The 16006-nt window shown below is 39.5% G+C and overlaps 1 protein-coding gene across 5 annotated transcripts in view; it reads left to right on the top strand.

Moving 5' to 3' along the window:
* Positions 1 to 16006, top strand: part of Grm8 (glutamate metabotropic receptor 8) — a 799977-nt gene that overhangs the window by 345408 nt on the left and 438563 nt on the right. For all 5 annotated transcript variants that reach the window (XM_075953597.1, XM_075953596.1, XM_075953598.1 and 2 more), the window contains exons 4-6: positions 10135 to 10270; positions 11060 to 11214; positions 12187 to 12324. In XM_075953597.1, coding sequence (XP_075809712.1) covers positions 10135 to 10270; positions 11060 to 11214; positions 12187 to 12324 — 429 coding nt within the window. The remainder of the gene's footprint in view (positions 1 to 10134; positions 10271 to 11059; positions 11215 to 12186; positions 12325 to 16006) is intronic.

Here is a 16006-nt window from a genome sequence, read left to right as displayed (position 1 = left end):
TCTTTGTTTCATTGATTCTCTGTAGGTTTTCTTTGTTTCTATTTTATTGATTTCAGCCCTCGATTTGATTATTTCCTGGTGTATACTCTTCTTGGGTGAGTTTGCTTTTTTTTGTTCTAGAGGTTTCAGATGTGCTGTTAAGTCACTAGTGTAAGATTTCTTCACTTTCTTAAGTAAGCACTTAGTGCTATTAGCTTTTCTCTTAGCACTGTTTTCAAAGTGTCCCATAAGTTTGGATATGTTGTACATTCATTTTTATTGAATTTTATGAAGTCTTTCATTTCTTTATTTCTTCCTTGACTCAGGGGTGATTTAGTTGAGCATTGTTCATTTTCTATGAGTTCATTGGCTTTTTGCAATTAGTGATGTTAAATTCTGACTTTAAACCAGGTGAACCAATAAGATACAAAGGATTATTCCAAATTATTTTGTATATGTTGAGATTTGCTTTGTTACAGAGTATGTGGTCAGTTTTAGAGAAGATTCCATGAAGTGCTGAGAAGGTTTATTCTTTTGTGTTTGGGTGGAATGTTCTGTATATGTCTGTTAAGTCCATTTGAGTCATGACATCTGTTAGTTCTCTTATTTCTTCCGAAGTTCTTGTCTGGCAGACTTGTCCATTAGTGAGAATGGGGTGTTGAAGTCTCCTAGTATTAGTATATGAGGTTTGATGTGCGATTTAAGCTTTAGTGATGTTTCTTTTAGATATGCAGGTCCTCTTGTATTTAGGGCATAGATATTCAGGATTGAGAGTTCATCTTGATGGATTTTTTCTGTAATGAGTATGGCCTGTCCTACTTTATCTCTTTTGATTGACTTTAGTTTTGAAGTCTATTTTGTTAGATATTAGGATAGCTACCACTGTTTGTTTCTTATGTCCATTTGATTAAAAAATCTTTTCTCAACCCTTTACTCAGATAATGTTTGTCTTTGAGGTTGAGGTGTGTTTCTTGTATCCAGAAGAAAGATGGATTCTGTTTTCATATCCAGTCTGTTAACCTGTGTCTTTAATAGGTTAATTGAGTACATTGATATTAGGAGATATTAACAATCAGTGATTGTTTATTCCTGTTATTTTTTAGTGCTAGTTTTTGTGTGTTTTAGTTCGAGGTTTGCTAGTGTGGGGTGTGAGGTTACTTGTTGCCTGTCTTTTTATGGGTGTAGTTAAATTTGCTTCCTGGAGTTGGAGTTTTCCTTCTAGTATTTTCTGGATATTTGGATAGGTAATGTTTAAATTCCGTTTTTGCTATGGAATATCTTGTTCTCTCTGTCTATGGTGATTGAAAGCTTTGCTTGGTATAGTAGTCTGGGCTTGTGTCCATGATCTCTTAATATCTGTAGCATGTCTGACCAGGACCTTCTGGCTTTCAGAGTATCTATTGAGATGTCAGGTGTAATTCTGATGGGTCTGTCTTTATATGTTACTTGGCCCTTTTCCTTTGTAGCTCTTACTACTCTTTCTTTATTCTGTATGTTTAGTGTTTTGATTCTTATATGGTGAGGGGACTTTCTTTTCTGGCCTAATCTATTTGATGTTCTGTAAACTTCTTGTACCTTCAGAGGCATATCCTTCCCTAGGTTGGGAAAGTTTTCTTCTTTTATTTTATTGAATATATTTTCTGTGTCTTTGAGCTGGAGTTCTTATCCTTCTATCTTTATCAGTCTTAGGTTTGGTCTTTTCATGGTGTCCCAGATTTCCTGGATATTTTGTGTTAAGGATTTGTTGGATTTAATGATTTTTTTTGGCTGGTGAATCTAATTCTTCTTTTGTATATTCAACTCCTGAGATTCTCTCTTCCATTTTTTTGTAATCTGTTGGTAATGCTTGCTTCTGTAGTTCCTATTCATTTACCAACATTTTCTATTTTCAGAATCCCTTAATTTGTGTTTTTTAATTGCCTCTATTTCAATTTTCAAGTCTTTAACTGTTTGAGATGTTTGTTTCACCTGTTTGATTGTTTTTCCTTGGTTTTCTTGGGTTGTTTAAGAGATTTATTGATTTCTTCCAATTTTTTGTTTGTTTTTTTCTTCCATTTCTTTAAACAATTTTTTCATTTCCTCTTTAAGGGTCTCTATAATCTTCATAAAGTTATATTTAAGGTCATTTTCTTCTGCTTCTTCTGAGTTAGAATATTCAGGTATTCCTGTTGTAGGACCACTAAGTTCTGGTGGTACCATATTGGTCTTTATATTGTTGGATGTGTTGTGACGCTGCCTTCTGCCCATCTTCCTTTAATTGGTGAAGGTGGGGCTTTTGACTTAGGGGTCAGCTGAGATGTCTCTGAATTTTTATATGAGTGTATATAACTTGGAGTAACCACTTTATATCTGTGACAGTAAGTTCTCATTTACTTTTACTTTGGTTCTGTCTCAGGGAGCCTTTTTCTCCATCTTTGCTTTGGATCAGTGGAGTCAATACAGGAACCAAACAAAGAAGCTGTCCTCTCTGGTACTCAGGTCCTTCTTAAATCAATGGTCATTGGCTGATGTGGTGGATTTTCACATTACTTTCACAGTCGTGGATTGTTTTCTCAGAATCCGAGTCCTTTTCTGAGCCTGTTGTACATTGGAGGCACAGTGCACAAATGGAGCTGTCTCATCCTCCAGTGATAGAGCTGGCTGGGATCTGGTTGTCTGAGCTGTCAGATGGAGATGCCGCAGCTCTGCCTCCACGAACATACCTGAAGCTCAGCATGTTTATTCCATAGAGAGAGGTGGGGTTATTGCATACAGCTGAACAAGAAGGTGGATATATATATATATATATATATATATATATATATGCTAATTTTAGGTCAGTTGACACAAACTAGAGTCATCTGGAAGGAGGGAACCTCAACTGAGAAGATTCCTTCATAAGATTGGGCTGTATAACATTTTTTTCTTAATCAGTGATTGATGGGATGTGGGGCAGTGGGTGATGCCATCCCTAGGCTGATGTTCCTGGGTTCTGTAAGAAAAGAGGCTGAAAAAGCCTTGAGAAGCAAGCCAGTAAGCAGTACTCCTCTATGGTCTCTGCATCAGTTCCTACATCCAGGTCCCTGCCCTGCTCAAGTTCCTGCCCTAACTGGTTAATGCTTACATGGAACTGTGAGTGAAATAAACCATTTCCTTTCCAAGTTACTTTTTGGACATGATATTTCATTACAGTAACAGTCACTTTAAGTAAGACACATACAGATAACATGTTTATGATATACACTTGGATCATGGATCGGTCCCTGTAGGGGAGCAGCCTGCAAACTGTAACTATCTGAGGTAGGAAAGCTATGGTGGATATTTGCTGAACACACTATCAACATCTGCACTCAGATCCAAGAGGAGGGGACGACCATTCCCTCTGAAACTTATCCCAGGGTGGGAAGGTGGCTTAGCCATTCCCGTGAGTAGAGTCCCTGACATGGCCTTGCCCATGTCACAGCCCATATTCACTAAGGGCTTTCTCTGCTTTTCACACAAAGCTTCAGGAGTCTGTGGAGGTCAGTAGGGGACAAAAATCCCTCTTAGAATCTGGTTTCCTACCACAGCTGCTGGTGACTGGTGGCCTCCAATTCTACCAGGTAATCTTGGGTCCTGGAAACTTTCATCTAAGTCTTCATGGCTCCCTGAGTGGTTGACAGGAGCCAGGCTTGGAAGATCAGTCTATGTGACCTCTAGGCCTGCTGAGAATAGAGACTGCCATGATTCCATGATTCCTGGCAAACTTTTACATGAAGCAGCATGTAACTGTTTTCATAATTTCTCCATCATAGTAAGCACCATTAATACTTGAATAGCATGTTTGTTGCAATTCTCTTATTATTTTAAAAAGTTCAAATTCAATGAAATTTTTATTGCATTCATTTATTTATGTATTTATTTTCTCTTTCTCTCTCTGTATGTGTGTGTGTGTGTGTGTGTGTGTGTGTGTGTGTGTGTGTGAGCAGAGGTCAGAGAACAGTTTGCTGGAATCAGCTCTCTCCTTATATCTTGCGAGTTCTGAGAACTGAACTCAGAATGTCAGGCTTGGCTGCAGGAGTCTTTACCTACTGAGCCATCTAGTCAACCCCTAATTTTAAATATAGATCTTTGAGATGTTATTTATTGACTGCATTTGAAAGGAGATCTATATTATTGGGGCCAGGAAAAGTGCTACTGTATCTCTCCTCCCCTTTCCTCCCGTCCCCATCCCATTTTCCTGAAATATATTCAATTCATTCTGTTTCTTGGTATAGGCAAGTGAGCAAAAGCCACCCCCTAGAACGTGGAATATTTGACGATGCTATGCAGAGAATGATGGATAGTAGAAAAGTCAGAGCTGTTGAAACTCTGTGGCTTAGATCTGGACATCAAACATCCTCTCAATGTGGGTGATAGTGGTCAATGACTGTGTGAAGTATCAACAGTGAACATGGGCTGCATTTTCTAGAACTCTAACCTTCTTATTGGGTTCCTACAATGTCCTTGGGTGATGTTCTGACCTCCTCGTCAAGGTCACACAAGATCTACTCTCACGTCTCCAGACAGTAGGTTCATTTTCTTTCACATACCACTTTGTCTCTGTACTACCAAACCAATGCACACAAGTCTCTCATCTCCCAGGCCTGAGACAGCAGCGCTATCACCCACGGGTCGCATCTCCCAGGCCTGAGACAGCAGCGCTATCACCCACAGGTCACATCTCCCAGGCCTGAGACAGCAGCGCTATCACCCACAGGTCTCAGCTCCCAGGCCTGTGACAGCAGATCCCTCACTCACAAGTCTCACCTTCTTCAAGAGGTAACAGCCCTGACATTGCTTACAAATTTATTCTCATATCTATGCAACAAATTATAGTGCTACCCTACAGATGGCCTACGCAGGTTCCTAACCCACGATATCCTGGTGAAAAGAACTTAGGGAGGCAGAGTCTATTTCAGTGGTAAGGTCTTCTACATTACCACAGCCCCTATTTTACTTTCATTTCTACTGTTAAGACACATTCTGACCACATGTTTACATGTATCCAATCTTTTCTCCACCTGGCTGATGGGCCTCTGAAAGCAGAACTATCTCTATCTATTTCTGTATCTCAAAACCGCCAATCACAGACCTTACATTTATTCCTCCAATACATGAATATTAAAATGTCTGTGTGCTAAGCAAAGTCTAATAGGTATTGTGGTTACTGTAATGAGAGGAAAGGGAAGAATTCAGTGGCTGTAGTGTTCTAGTGGAATCAGGGAGAAGGAAAAACATAAATATTGCAGTCACTGTGGTTGCTGTAGTACAAAGATGAAATAGGAGCCAAGGTACCGAAGGAAAGTCTTCTGAGGACACACGTTTACAGAAATGATTGGGAAGCACTGAGTATAGAATGACTATATGTTGAAGTTTAAGTCCGTTCTATAAGCTCCCAAAGTTCTAAGTATCTTAATTAAGTTCTTAATACTCAATAGAAGAGCTGCATTTGTGCAGCTGTCAATCAGATTTACCAGGAATAGCCTGCTGGGTTTTTAAAATGAGTCTTTAAATTTGCTTTATCTTATTCATCAGTGATCCGCAGCTATCAAGCCATTATGCTACATGTATAGTTAATCACGAATGGGCATGGTGAGGGGAAAGTCTACACTTCAGTCATTCTGGCTGTGAGCTGGCACTTCAGCCTCCAGCAGCCGATTGATGCTCCTGTTTCTGTTACCCTCTCAGGAAGGTAGTGATAAAAACAACCTCAGGGAGCTGCTGTTAGGTGTGGCGGTGGGATCCCAGCATGGATGAGCGTGGAGAGCTAGCGATGTGCTTACATAGGAGATGATCGTGAATGGTTGTTGAGTAATGAAACAGGGGACATTATACAAGTGGAAAGGAACCAGTCCAAAAACACTGGAAAAATAGTTACAAATTCCCCTATAATGATTTTGGGGGAGTAGATGGATGCCAAACTTTAAAACTGTTTCTTGTAGCACGGTAGCACTAGATGCTGTGGGAAAGGAAAGTTAGTGCTCCTGGAATCATACTTGGTCAGTAACTTCTCAGAGTGAGCTATCAGAGCATAGATGCAAATTCCCTAAGGAGAGCCATCATCTCTTCCTTGTAGGTGTTTAAATTAAGGCAGGTTTTCTTTTTTGTGGGGGAGTAAAAAAATATTGTGGGATATTATGTGGGAAATGTATCTTTCTTTAGGACTGAATATTTGGCTGAATTTCACTTTATTTTTAAATATTTTTAAATTAATTCTAACATTTGAAATGACTGATTTTAATACAAAATCAGTGGCCCATTTGGGACTATGGCTTGTTTGCCTTTGATGTCTGTGTTTTGATAGATCTCTGGTGCTACCTTTCTTTGTCATCTGGTGTTCTTACATGCACATCTTGTCTCTCCGCGAACTGATGAAACTGCTGAGTACAGGCAATCTTTGCATGCCTATATAGCTCCCCAAACCCGGCAGACTATGAGTGCTTATGAATGGATTAACTGGCTGTCTCTTTTGAACGATGTAGAAATAGAAAGTGTGAATGAGTTTCAGGGCTAAGGAAGATGATCTAATCTTCTCATGCAAATCACTGGAGAAGCAGTCACCATGTAACTTAATAAAATATCCATAAGGTACCAAACACCAACAGGCCATGTCCAGTGGGTTTTCCCTAACAGTATTGGTTCAGCTGAAATAAAGATGTAGCCTTTACAGAACAAATTGGCCAGATTGAGAAGTATAAGGGGAAGGGCAAATTTTGAAAAAAAAAAAAGGATATATCCTTTGTTAAAATCTATCCTACATACACCAGAATTTTATAAACAAAAATCTCTACCAGGTCCTCAGTAAGAAAGCCTGCCACTGACTTCAGACTAAACCATACGTGAAGAATGATTCACCTGAAATAAGTATAATGAAAAAATTTTAAATTCCGTATTTTTCTGACTCTGGAGTTGGAAGCGGTCTCAGAATGATGCCAAGGATATAACAGGTCTTTAAGTAGTACTTAAGTAATCATGGCACTTTAATTAAAAGGGCAGTCATATTCGGAAGCATCCATTGTTCCTTGAAGAGTTGTTGCAGTTTCATGTCGTCCTTTGGCAGTCACCTTATGTTGTCATTCAGCCATTGTTGAGTTTTAAAGCAAGTATAGTTCTCAGCGTTCCTCCAGTTTGGGTTCAAAAATATTTCTCAAAGATGTGATCTTTGTTCCCAGCCTCTCACTGGATCCCTATCCAGAGCATATGATTTGTTCAGTTCTCCCCCAGCTTCCTTCTCTCTTCTGATCTAAAGCTCAATCCTCAATCCTAACACCAGACAGAGTGATGACTGCATATCCTGCCTCCTTAGCTCCGGAAACACCCTTTAGCCTGATGGATGTTCCACAGGTATTCTGAAGACACCTGCCTTGAATTAATCCTCTCTACCACGTGCCTACCGGGCCTGCTTGTTTAATCATGTCTTCACAAAACTGGTCACCATGACCGAATCCATGGAAGTACATGTAGTGACTTCCTGTTACTTCACGATTTATATCAAATCAATAAGAAACATCATTGTTTCCAGCTCAGAACCTCCAATAGAGCTCTGTCTGTCCTTTCTACCTTTGGTGGCGTTGTCTTATTCATTGTTCCCCACCACGGATGTCCATAACCTTCTCAGTGGGATTTCTGCTTCTATTGTTTACAATCTGGGTCTCCCTTGACATCAGGAGTCCTCATGCCTTTTCATCTGTGAAATGCCATGCTCAGGCAGCCAGTGTTTTCCACGGGCCATTGAGGACTGACTTCTGTACTCATTGCTTGTTTTTTTTCCAGCTTTTTTCTTACAATTCCTATATTATGCTCTACAGGTACTTTATCCTTTTGAGGCCAACTAAATTATGCAATTTCAGAGTAATCTTTCCTGACCACTGACTGAGCCAGCCAGTATAAATCCCCTTTTTTCGCAAAGCCCGAAATGCTTCTATATCTAAATTCTCTGAAGAAGAGGGCATGTCCATTTTATTGGCCCTTATATCTTCATTCCCTACACATATTTTGTAAATACTGGATCAACTTTAATGTGTAATGAATTGATCACTATACTCTTACTGGTAAACTAGTCAGTAAGTATAGGAAGCAGCCCCACTATGAATAACTCCATCCCCGAGGACTATAGCACAAGGTTAGTGCGTACATTTCTACTACAGAGTCAATTTTTGATATTTTCAAACATATTAGAAAACTAATCAATATTTACTCTTCCGTTTCTGCTGTACACATCAGGTCTGATCACACACATTCAACTACTTGTCTATTGCTAGGCTCAGTTTTCTTCCTAAAAGAAAGATTATCTCTTTCTGGATGGTTAGCTTTAAATGAATTCTTATTTTGTTTTAGGATGAAGTCTAAATTATGTAGTGTCTTAGTTCCGGCAAGCTATTGTAATAGATTGCAGTATGCTGGTGGCTCAAAAACAATGAGATTTATTCCTCACGCTTCTGGAGGTTAGAAGTCTGAGAACAGAGTACCAGTGTGGATGGAGTCTTCTGATCGCTCAGTTCTTGCTTCAAAGATAATTGACTGTTTTATTGTGTTCTCAGATGGCCTGTAGTGTAAGAGAGTTCTCTGGTCTCTCTTCTCCCGCCTCTTTCTCTTTTCCCTTCTCTATTTTCTCTTTCCCCCTTATTTCTTTCTTTTTTATGAAAGGATACTAATTTGGTTCATAGGGCTCAATCCTTGTTACTCAGTCTCCTCCCAACAACCTTGTCTTAATACCATCACCTCGGGATTAACTTTCAGTGCTTGGATATTTCACATGCAATCCTGACAAATATATTCTTGTTCTGAAATGGCCATTCCGAGCAACCTTAATCCATTTGTACTCTAGGCTGATATTAAGCTGGGCTCTTTCATATCTTGTAGTCTGTTATGAACCTCTCTTTTCCTCACACAGGGGTGGTGTGTGTGTGTGTGTGTGTGTGTGTGTGTGTGTGTGTGTGTGTGTGTTTGCATGTGTTCCTTGAAACCTGACTCTTCCAAGTTCTCATTATCTTTCCTCTTTGCTCCCATTACATAATGCATTTTTGTAATTTTCTAGTTTATTACATATTCCATGGTAATTTGGTACAGTGTCTGTCTCCAGATTAGATGGTGTTTTCTAGATTAGATAGATATTGCAGGATCTAATGCATAATATATAACTATGCATTAGCCATTAATTGTTGAGTGACTGGTTATTGCCAGGTGTTGGGAGTAAAAATACCTTTACCTACTAAAGCAGTGTCACAAATGACAACTTCATTCTCAAATGGCTCAAAAAAGCTCATTTGAGCTACAATATAAAAAAACCTATAGCTGATTCTATTTTCTCTACCAGTGCTAGGATATGTTTTTGTCTCCATTCCACTGCAATTAGGAAAGCAAAACAAAACAAAACGCTTTCTTCTACCGCTATGTTGGAGTCTCAGGGGCAGAGGCTTCTCTAAGCTTCTCTTTGGCTTCTCATTGTTTTAGAAAAGACTGAAAGAGTCTTGGATCCCTCCTTCTTCCCCTCTTTCTTTCCTTTCCCTTCCAATTCTCCTATTCGTTGTTCGGGCTCAAATTGCTCTTTTGATTTGTATGATGGAATCTTATGTCAAGCCAATGCTTGAATCTTTGAGATTTATTGGATAGCTCACAACATAGTCTGCTAACGTGTGAAGCAATGCTATGATCAAAAAAAAAAAAAAAAAAACCCAAAAAAAACCCTTAACTTTAAATGTTATCTACTAGTAATAAAAAGAAGAAAAAGGACCTTGCTATTTGGTAGTAGCCTCACATGCAATATATAGTCAGAGATAATTTTATAACGTGCATTTAGTCTTATAATAAATAATTGTAAAGTGTCCCCTTTGCCCTGCCATCCCCAAGATCTCCTCACAGATCTTAGGTTCCAGCACTTTTTAAACCTTCACGATCACCACCATGAAAAACAACAAAATGTTTAAATTTGTGGAGGGAAACCAAGCTCTCTTTGGTGTTATTTACTTTGTGCATATATTATAATAAAACAGGTACAATTGCTTTCAATGTACTAGAATGGCACATGTTTAGGAAAACAATATTTTGTATTAAATCATGTGCTTTTACAATGCAATTAACCTCATTAAGATTTAATTTAAAAAGATTTAATTAAACACGTGCTTTTTCTGAAACAAACTTTTCCCCCTCAAACAGGTGGTGTTTGCATTGCTCAATCACAGAAAATCCCACGTGAACCAAGACCTGGAGAATTTGAAAAAATTATCAAACGCCTTCTGGAAACACCTAATGCGCGTGCAGTGATCATGTTTGCCAACGAGGACGACATCAGGTGCTGATTACTTTCTTGCAGGATATAAGATCAGATTTGTGCACCACATTCTTTCTAAACATATTTTATGAACAGTGCAAAATCTGGTGAGATTCACAAGAATTGCTAGGTTCCTTTGCACACAATCTACCTTCTGCTTCTGATGCCACAGCCTTCTCATTTCCATATCAGCAATGCCCGTAGAGTAAAACCTGGAACTGAGTGAGACAAGCTAAATCAGAATGAGAGACAGTGATGAGAACAGGTTAAGGATTAGCACAATTAACACATGCTGGAATTTCAGCTGCATTTCCTTTAGGAGATGATAAGGCTCAAGCAATTAGCATGATTGACTAATTGTTTAACAGTGACCCACTGAATGTTTTTAACTTTATAAAACTGTGTTGGTTTCACTTTTTGTTGCTATCAGTGAATACTGTGGACTTGGAAATTTATAAAGGAAAAAGCTTGTTTGGCTCTTGGCTCTGGCGACCCAAAAGTAGAGTTCTAGCTGCTTCGAGGCAGCTTTTAAAGGGAGGACATCATATGGCAAGTCAGAGAAGCATCTCACTCTGGACTTTGCTTCTCTCCTCAGAAGGACATTAATGTCATCCTGGTACCTACACTCCCTACTTAGTCAAACCTGATTAACACCCCCCCACAAGAATTCCACCACTAAATCATTAACATATCAATTGGAAAATTAAGTTGCCATGATACATGGAATTTGGAGGACACACTGAGGCTTCGGCACTGGTGTTATGAGCTTCACAGTAAATGATAAATACTTATTTCATTTTATTCCTATAGGAGGATATTGGAAGCAGCTAAAAAATTAAACCAAAGCGGGCATTTCCTATGGATTGGCTCAGATAGTTGGGGATCCAAAATTGCACCTGTCTATCAACAGGAGGCGATTGCAGAAGGGGCCGTGACAATTTTGCCCAAAAGGGCATCCATTGATGGTAAGGATGTAATAAGGATAATTTGTTTTATTTCAGTCAACTCAAAGTTCAGATGCATGCTGGGAACATAGCTCAGTAATCAGCCACTTGATTAAGGTCCATATAGCTCTGGGTTTAATCTACAACATTGGAGAAAAATAAAGAAATGTAATAGTCAAAGTTATAATTCACCTCTGAGTTATCATCATCATTGTTGACTCCGGATGGAATATACATCTCTATTGGCACAGGATTCATTTCCACCATGCAACCAATAAGTGCTAAAAGTGTAGTTTAAAGATTTTTTTTCCTTGTGAAAAAGCACTATATTAAAATTAGACAATTTCATGATGCTAGTTACTGTAGTTTACTTTTGTGCACTTTAATGGACGTTTATGAGGGTTGAAGCTTGTTACAAGGAAAGATTTGATTAAACCACTGAATACATTATATTAATTGACCCTATCGAAAAATAAGTGAAACAGAAAACTTGGAGGAAACCTTAAAGATGGGTGGTCTGTTTCCAAAATATCCTCATAACACTCTTGACAATGACCTAAATTCCTAGCTTTAATATTATCCTCTGGGGTAAGGCATTGTTTCTATGTCTTCCCTTAAACTAGGTAGTTTCCTGAGAAAACTAATCATTCAGACTACTTAGCCATGACTCTATAAGATTGTTTCATTTCTGATTGCCTTATTGAATTAGCTGAAAATAGAATATACAGGAGACATTATAGGATTGAAGTAGGATTAGATACAGAAAAGTCTGGAGTGTCAAGTCAATTTATGTTAGGAGAGAGAGAAAAGAATTATTCATTTGTGTATATATTTGTGTGTGTTTTATTCACATATACTATATTTATTATATATAATATGTACATATATAATATGTTATAAATATTGTTAATGAAACATTTCTTCAAAGTTCTGGTTGTATTTTGTTTTGGTTTTGAATGAATACTGAAATCATATCTTTTTCCTTCAAAATAGGGTTTGATCGATACTTTAGAAGCCGAACTCTTGCCAATAATCGAAGAAATGTGTGGTTTGCAGAATTTTGGGAGGAGAATTTTGGATGCAAATTGGGATCACATGGGAAGAGAAACAGTCACATGAAGAAATGCACAGGTAGACCCTCCTTTACTTTACCTTTTTCACATCACCTAAGAGAGGAAGTGCTTCTGCGTCATGATTGGCAATCCTCTGTTTTCTTGTGTCTCATATTTCCTTAGCAGGGATGAACATGAGCTCATCATTCAGTAAACTAAATCTCGTTCACTGGGTCTTATACTTTATAACTATTTATCAATAATATAACTTGTGGGCAGCATTGGGATATTTCAGTTGTATTTGAGTAACATATTTTAAGTGTCTTCTTTGAGAAAATTGCCTTAATGTGTTTTATAGGTTGTAGGCAGACAGTCAAGAGATGATATTATTTTCCAGGAATTCAAACACAGTGAGGATAATTGATCATACATTGCTGTAAGACAAGTGTTTTTAAACTATGGCAATGTGTTTCTCCATTATGCTATTATTCTCCATCTAGCATAACAGTTATCCCCCCAGCATCCATGGTTTCTGATGCTTTTAGTTCCTATAGCTTGTACTCAAAATAATAATCATTGAGTGTCCCTCTTTAAATGCAAGAATAAAACTTTTATATTTGCAAACAACATGATTGTGTACATAGAAATAGGACCTTTAGCAGTTACTACTAAGTTGTAAATTTAATAAGCTCATGATACAAGGTTAATGTAAACATATATCTGTGATATAATTAGAAACTAACATATTGAATATTTAAAGAGGATTGTTCATAGCATGATTAAAAAACCCCAGAAATCGTTAGGGAAAAATGATACTGAAAACTGCAATTAGTTAGACGTGGTTTTCCTTCTTCACTTATGTTTCAAGATGGCTTACATTCTGTCTATCTCATATCTTGTTCCAATGAAGTGGTAATATGCTAAATGTTATCACGGGCATATAATCAGAGAGAATATGAAAATGTACAAATTGGTGAAAAGATATCTTACTTCATGCTTCCTGTGCCAAACATGGAAGGAAGCAAGACAGGATCCATGTTCATAAATTTACACATGCATCTGATGTGTCAGGAATAAATTAAGTAAATACGAAAGTGGACCAGTGTTTTCAAATGCTGAGATAAATTTAGAAGAAATAAAAGAAAAATGAACATGAAAGAGAGGCAGGGTGGAATTGGAAGAGAGGATACAGTTAGTTTGTGTGGTCCAAAGGTGATTCACACAGGGGTGACCCCTGAGAGAAGAGATCTTGCTATCATGTGAAGATGTCAGCTTTGTGAAGATAGGAAAACAGCAGGAGCTAAAGCTAGAATGACTTCTTTTGATTGGAGGAAAAAACCCACAACTCTTGGAAGATGGAGTGTGAGAGTGTTAGGATTAAAGAGATGGATGGTGCTGGGTGTGTCAGAGAACAAGGAATGGTCTTCAAGGTTTTCAGAGTTGAGGGGTTTGGGCTTCATCCTGCTCAGACAGCAGTGTGATGTGGTTTGTTCCTCAGAAGAGTTGCTAAGATGGCAGTTTCATGAAGATTCTTTTAGGAGAAATGTAAGAAGGTCAAGAGTTCAGGGGAATGAAGAGGGGATGCCAGTGAACTCAGCTGTAGTCCTGGTGCTAGGCAGTCACCTCCAAGGGCAGTACAATGTATACAGAGTGGACACTCTGGGCCATTGGTTCTCAAACTCCCTAATACTCTGACCAACTGATACAGTTGATCATGTTGTGATGGCCCCAACCTTAGTTATTTTTGTTGCTACTTCATAACTGTATTTGTGCTACAGTTACAAATCGTGATTTAAATATCCCATAAGTGACCTCAAAGGGCTCATGTCCCACAGGTTGAGAACAATTGCTCTAGTAGGTATTCTTACTACATGGTAAGTAATTAGCACTGAGGCAGAGAAGAGATGGAGGTTCTGCATGATGAATCTCTGACAGGGAGGTCTGGGGAGATGCTGATGTAATCAGCTAAGAAAACAAACAACAGAAAAAAGAGATGTTTGGGAACCAAGTTGGATTTAATTCTGATACAAGCTGTTCAATTTCCCAATGGATGGCAGCCTAAGGTCTGGGACCCTATATGGAGTCACTAAAAGCGCAAATGAAGTTATAAATAGAGAATTTTGAAGTTAGACACGAGGACAGATGCGCTTATCATAGGAGAAGGGATGAAGAATGAAAAGAAACTCAAGGATAGGGTCTGAATCACTGCCATTAAAAACCATGACCAAAACCAACTTAGAGGAAAGGGTTTGTTTCAGCTTCCACTTCTGTATCATAGCACACCACTGAAGGAAGTCAGGGAAGAGAACTCCAACAGCAGCATGGCCGCAGGAACTGAAGTAGAGACCATGAAGGAATGCTAGTTATTGACTTCTCTCTTTTCTTGCCATGTTTGCTCTCATAACAACCCAAGACAACCTGCCCTGGGGTAGCAGTGCTCACAGCATGCTGGTTCCTCCCACATCAATCATTCTGAGTCCTCCACATCAGTCATTCTGAGTCCTCCCACATCAGTCATTCTGGGTCCTCCCACATCAGTCATTTTGAGTCCTCCCACATCAGTCATTCTGGGTCCTCCCACAGCAGTCATTCTGGGTCCTCCCACATCAGTTTTTTTTGGGTCCTCCCACATCAGTCACCCTGGGTCCTCCCACATCAGTCATTCTGAGTCCTCCCACATCAGTCACCCTGGGTCCTCCCACATCAGTCATTCTGAGTCCTCCCACATCAGTTTCTGGGTCCTCCCACATCAGTCATTCTGAGTCCTCCCACATCAATCATTCTGAGTCCTCCCACATCAGTCATTCTGAGTCCTCCCACATCAGTCATTCTGGGTCCTCCCACATCAATCATTCTGAGTCCTCCCACATCAGTCATTCTGAGTCCTCCCACATCAGTCATTCTGGGTCCTCCCACATCAATCATTCTGAGTCCTCCCACATCAATCATTCTGGGTCCTCCCACATCAATAATTCTTGGTCTTCCCACATCAGTCATTTTGAGTCCTCCCACATCAGTCATTCTGAGTCCTCCCACATCAATCATTCTGAGTCCTCCCACATCAGTCATTCTGAGTCCTCCCACATCAGTCATTCTGGGTCCTCCCACATCAATCATTCTGAGTCCTCCCACATCAATCATTCTGGGTCCTCCCACATCAATAATTCTTGGTCTTCCCACATCAGTCATTTTGAGTCCTCCCACATCAGTCATTCTGGGTCCTCCCACATCAATCATTCCGAGTCCTCCCACATCAATCATTCCGAGTCCTCCACATGAGTCATTCCGGATCCTCCCACATCAGTCATTCTGAGTCCTCCCACATCAGTCATTCTGAGTCCTCCCACATCAGTCATTCTGGGTCCTCCCACATCAGTTTCTGGGTCCTCCCACATCAGTCATTCTGAGTCCTCCCACATCAGTCATTCTGGGTCCTCCCACATCAGTCATTCTGAGTCCTCCCACATCAATCATTCTGAGTCCTCCCACATCAATCATTCCGAGTCCTCCACATGAGTCATTCTGGGTCCTCCCACATCAGTCATTCCAGGTCCTCCCACAGCAGTCATTCTGAGTCCTCCCACAGCAGTCATTCCAGGTCCTCCCACATCAGTTTCTGGGTCCTCCCACATCAGTAATTCTGAGTCCTCCCACATCAGTCTTTCTGAGTCCTCCCACAGCAGTCATTCCGGGTCCTCCCACATCAGTTTCTGGGTCCTCCCACATCAGTCATTCTGAGTCCTCCCACAGCAGTCATTTCG

The sequence above is a fragment of the Microtus pennsylvanicus genome, chromosome 19, assembly GCF_037038515.1.
Source record: "Microtus pennsylvanicus isolate mMicPen1 chromosome 19, mMicPen1.hap1, whole genome shotgun sequence".
In the NCBI taxonomy this organism is placed as follows: domain Eukaryota; kingdom Metazoa; phylum Chordata; class Mammalia; order Rodentia; family Cricetidae; genus Microtus; species Microtus pennsylvanicus.
Note: the sequence above shows the minus strand (reverse complement) of the source record. Positions and strands in the feature narration are given on the sequence as shown.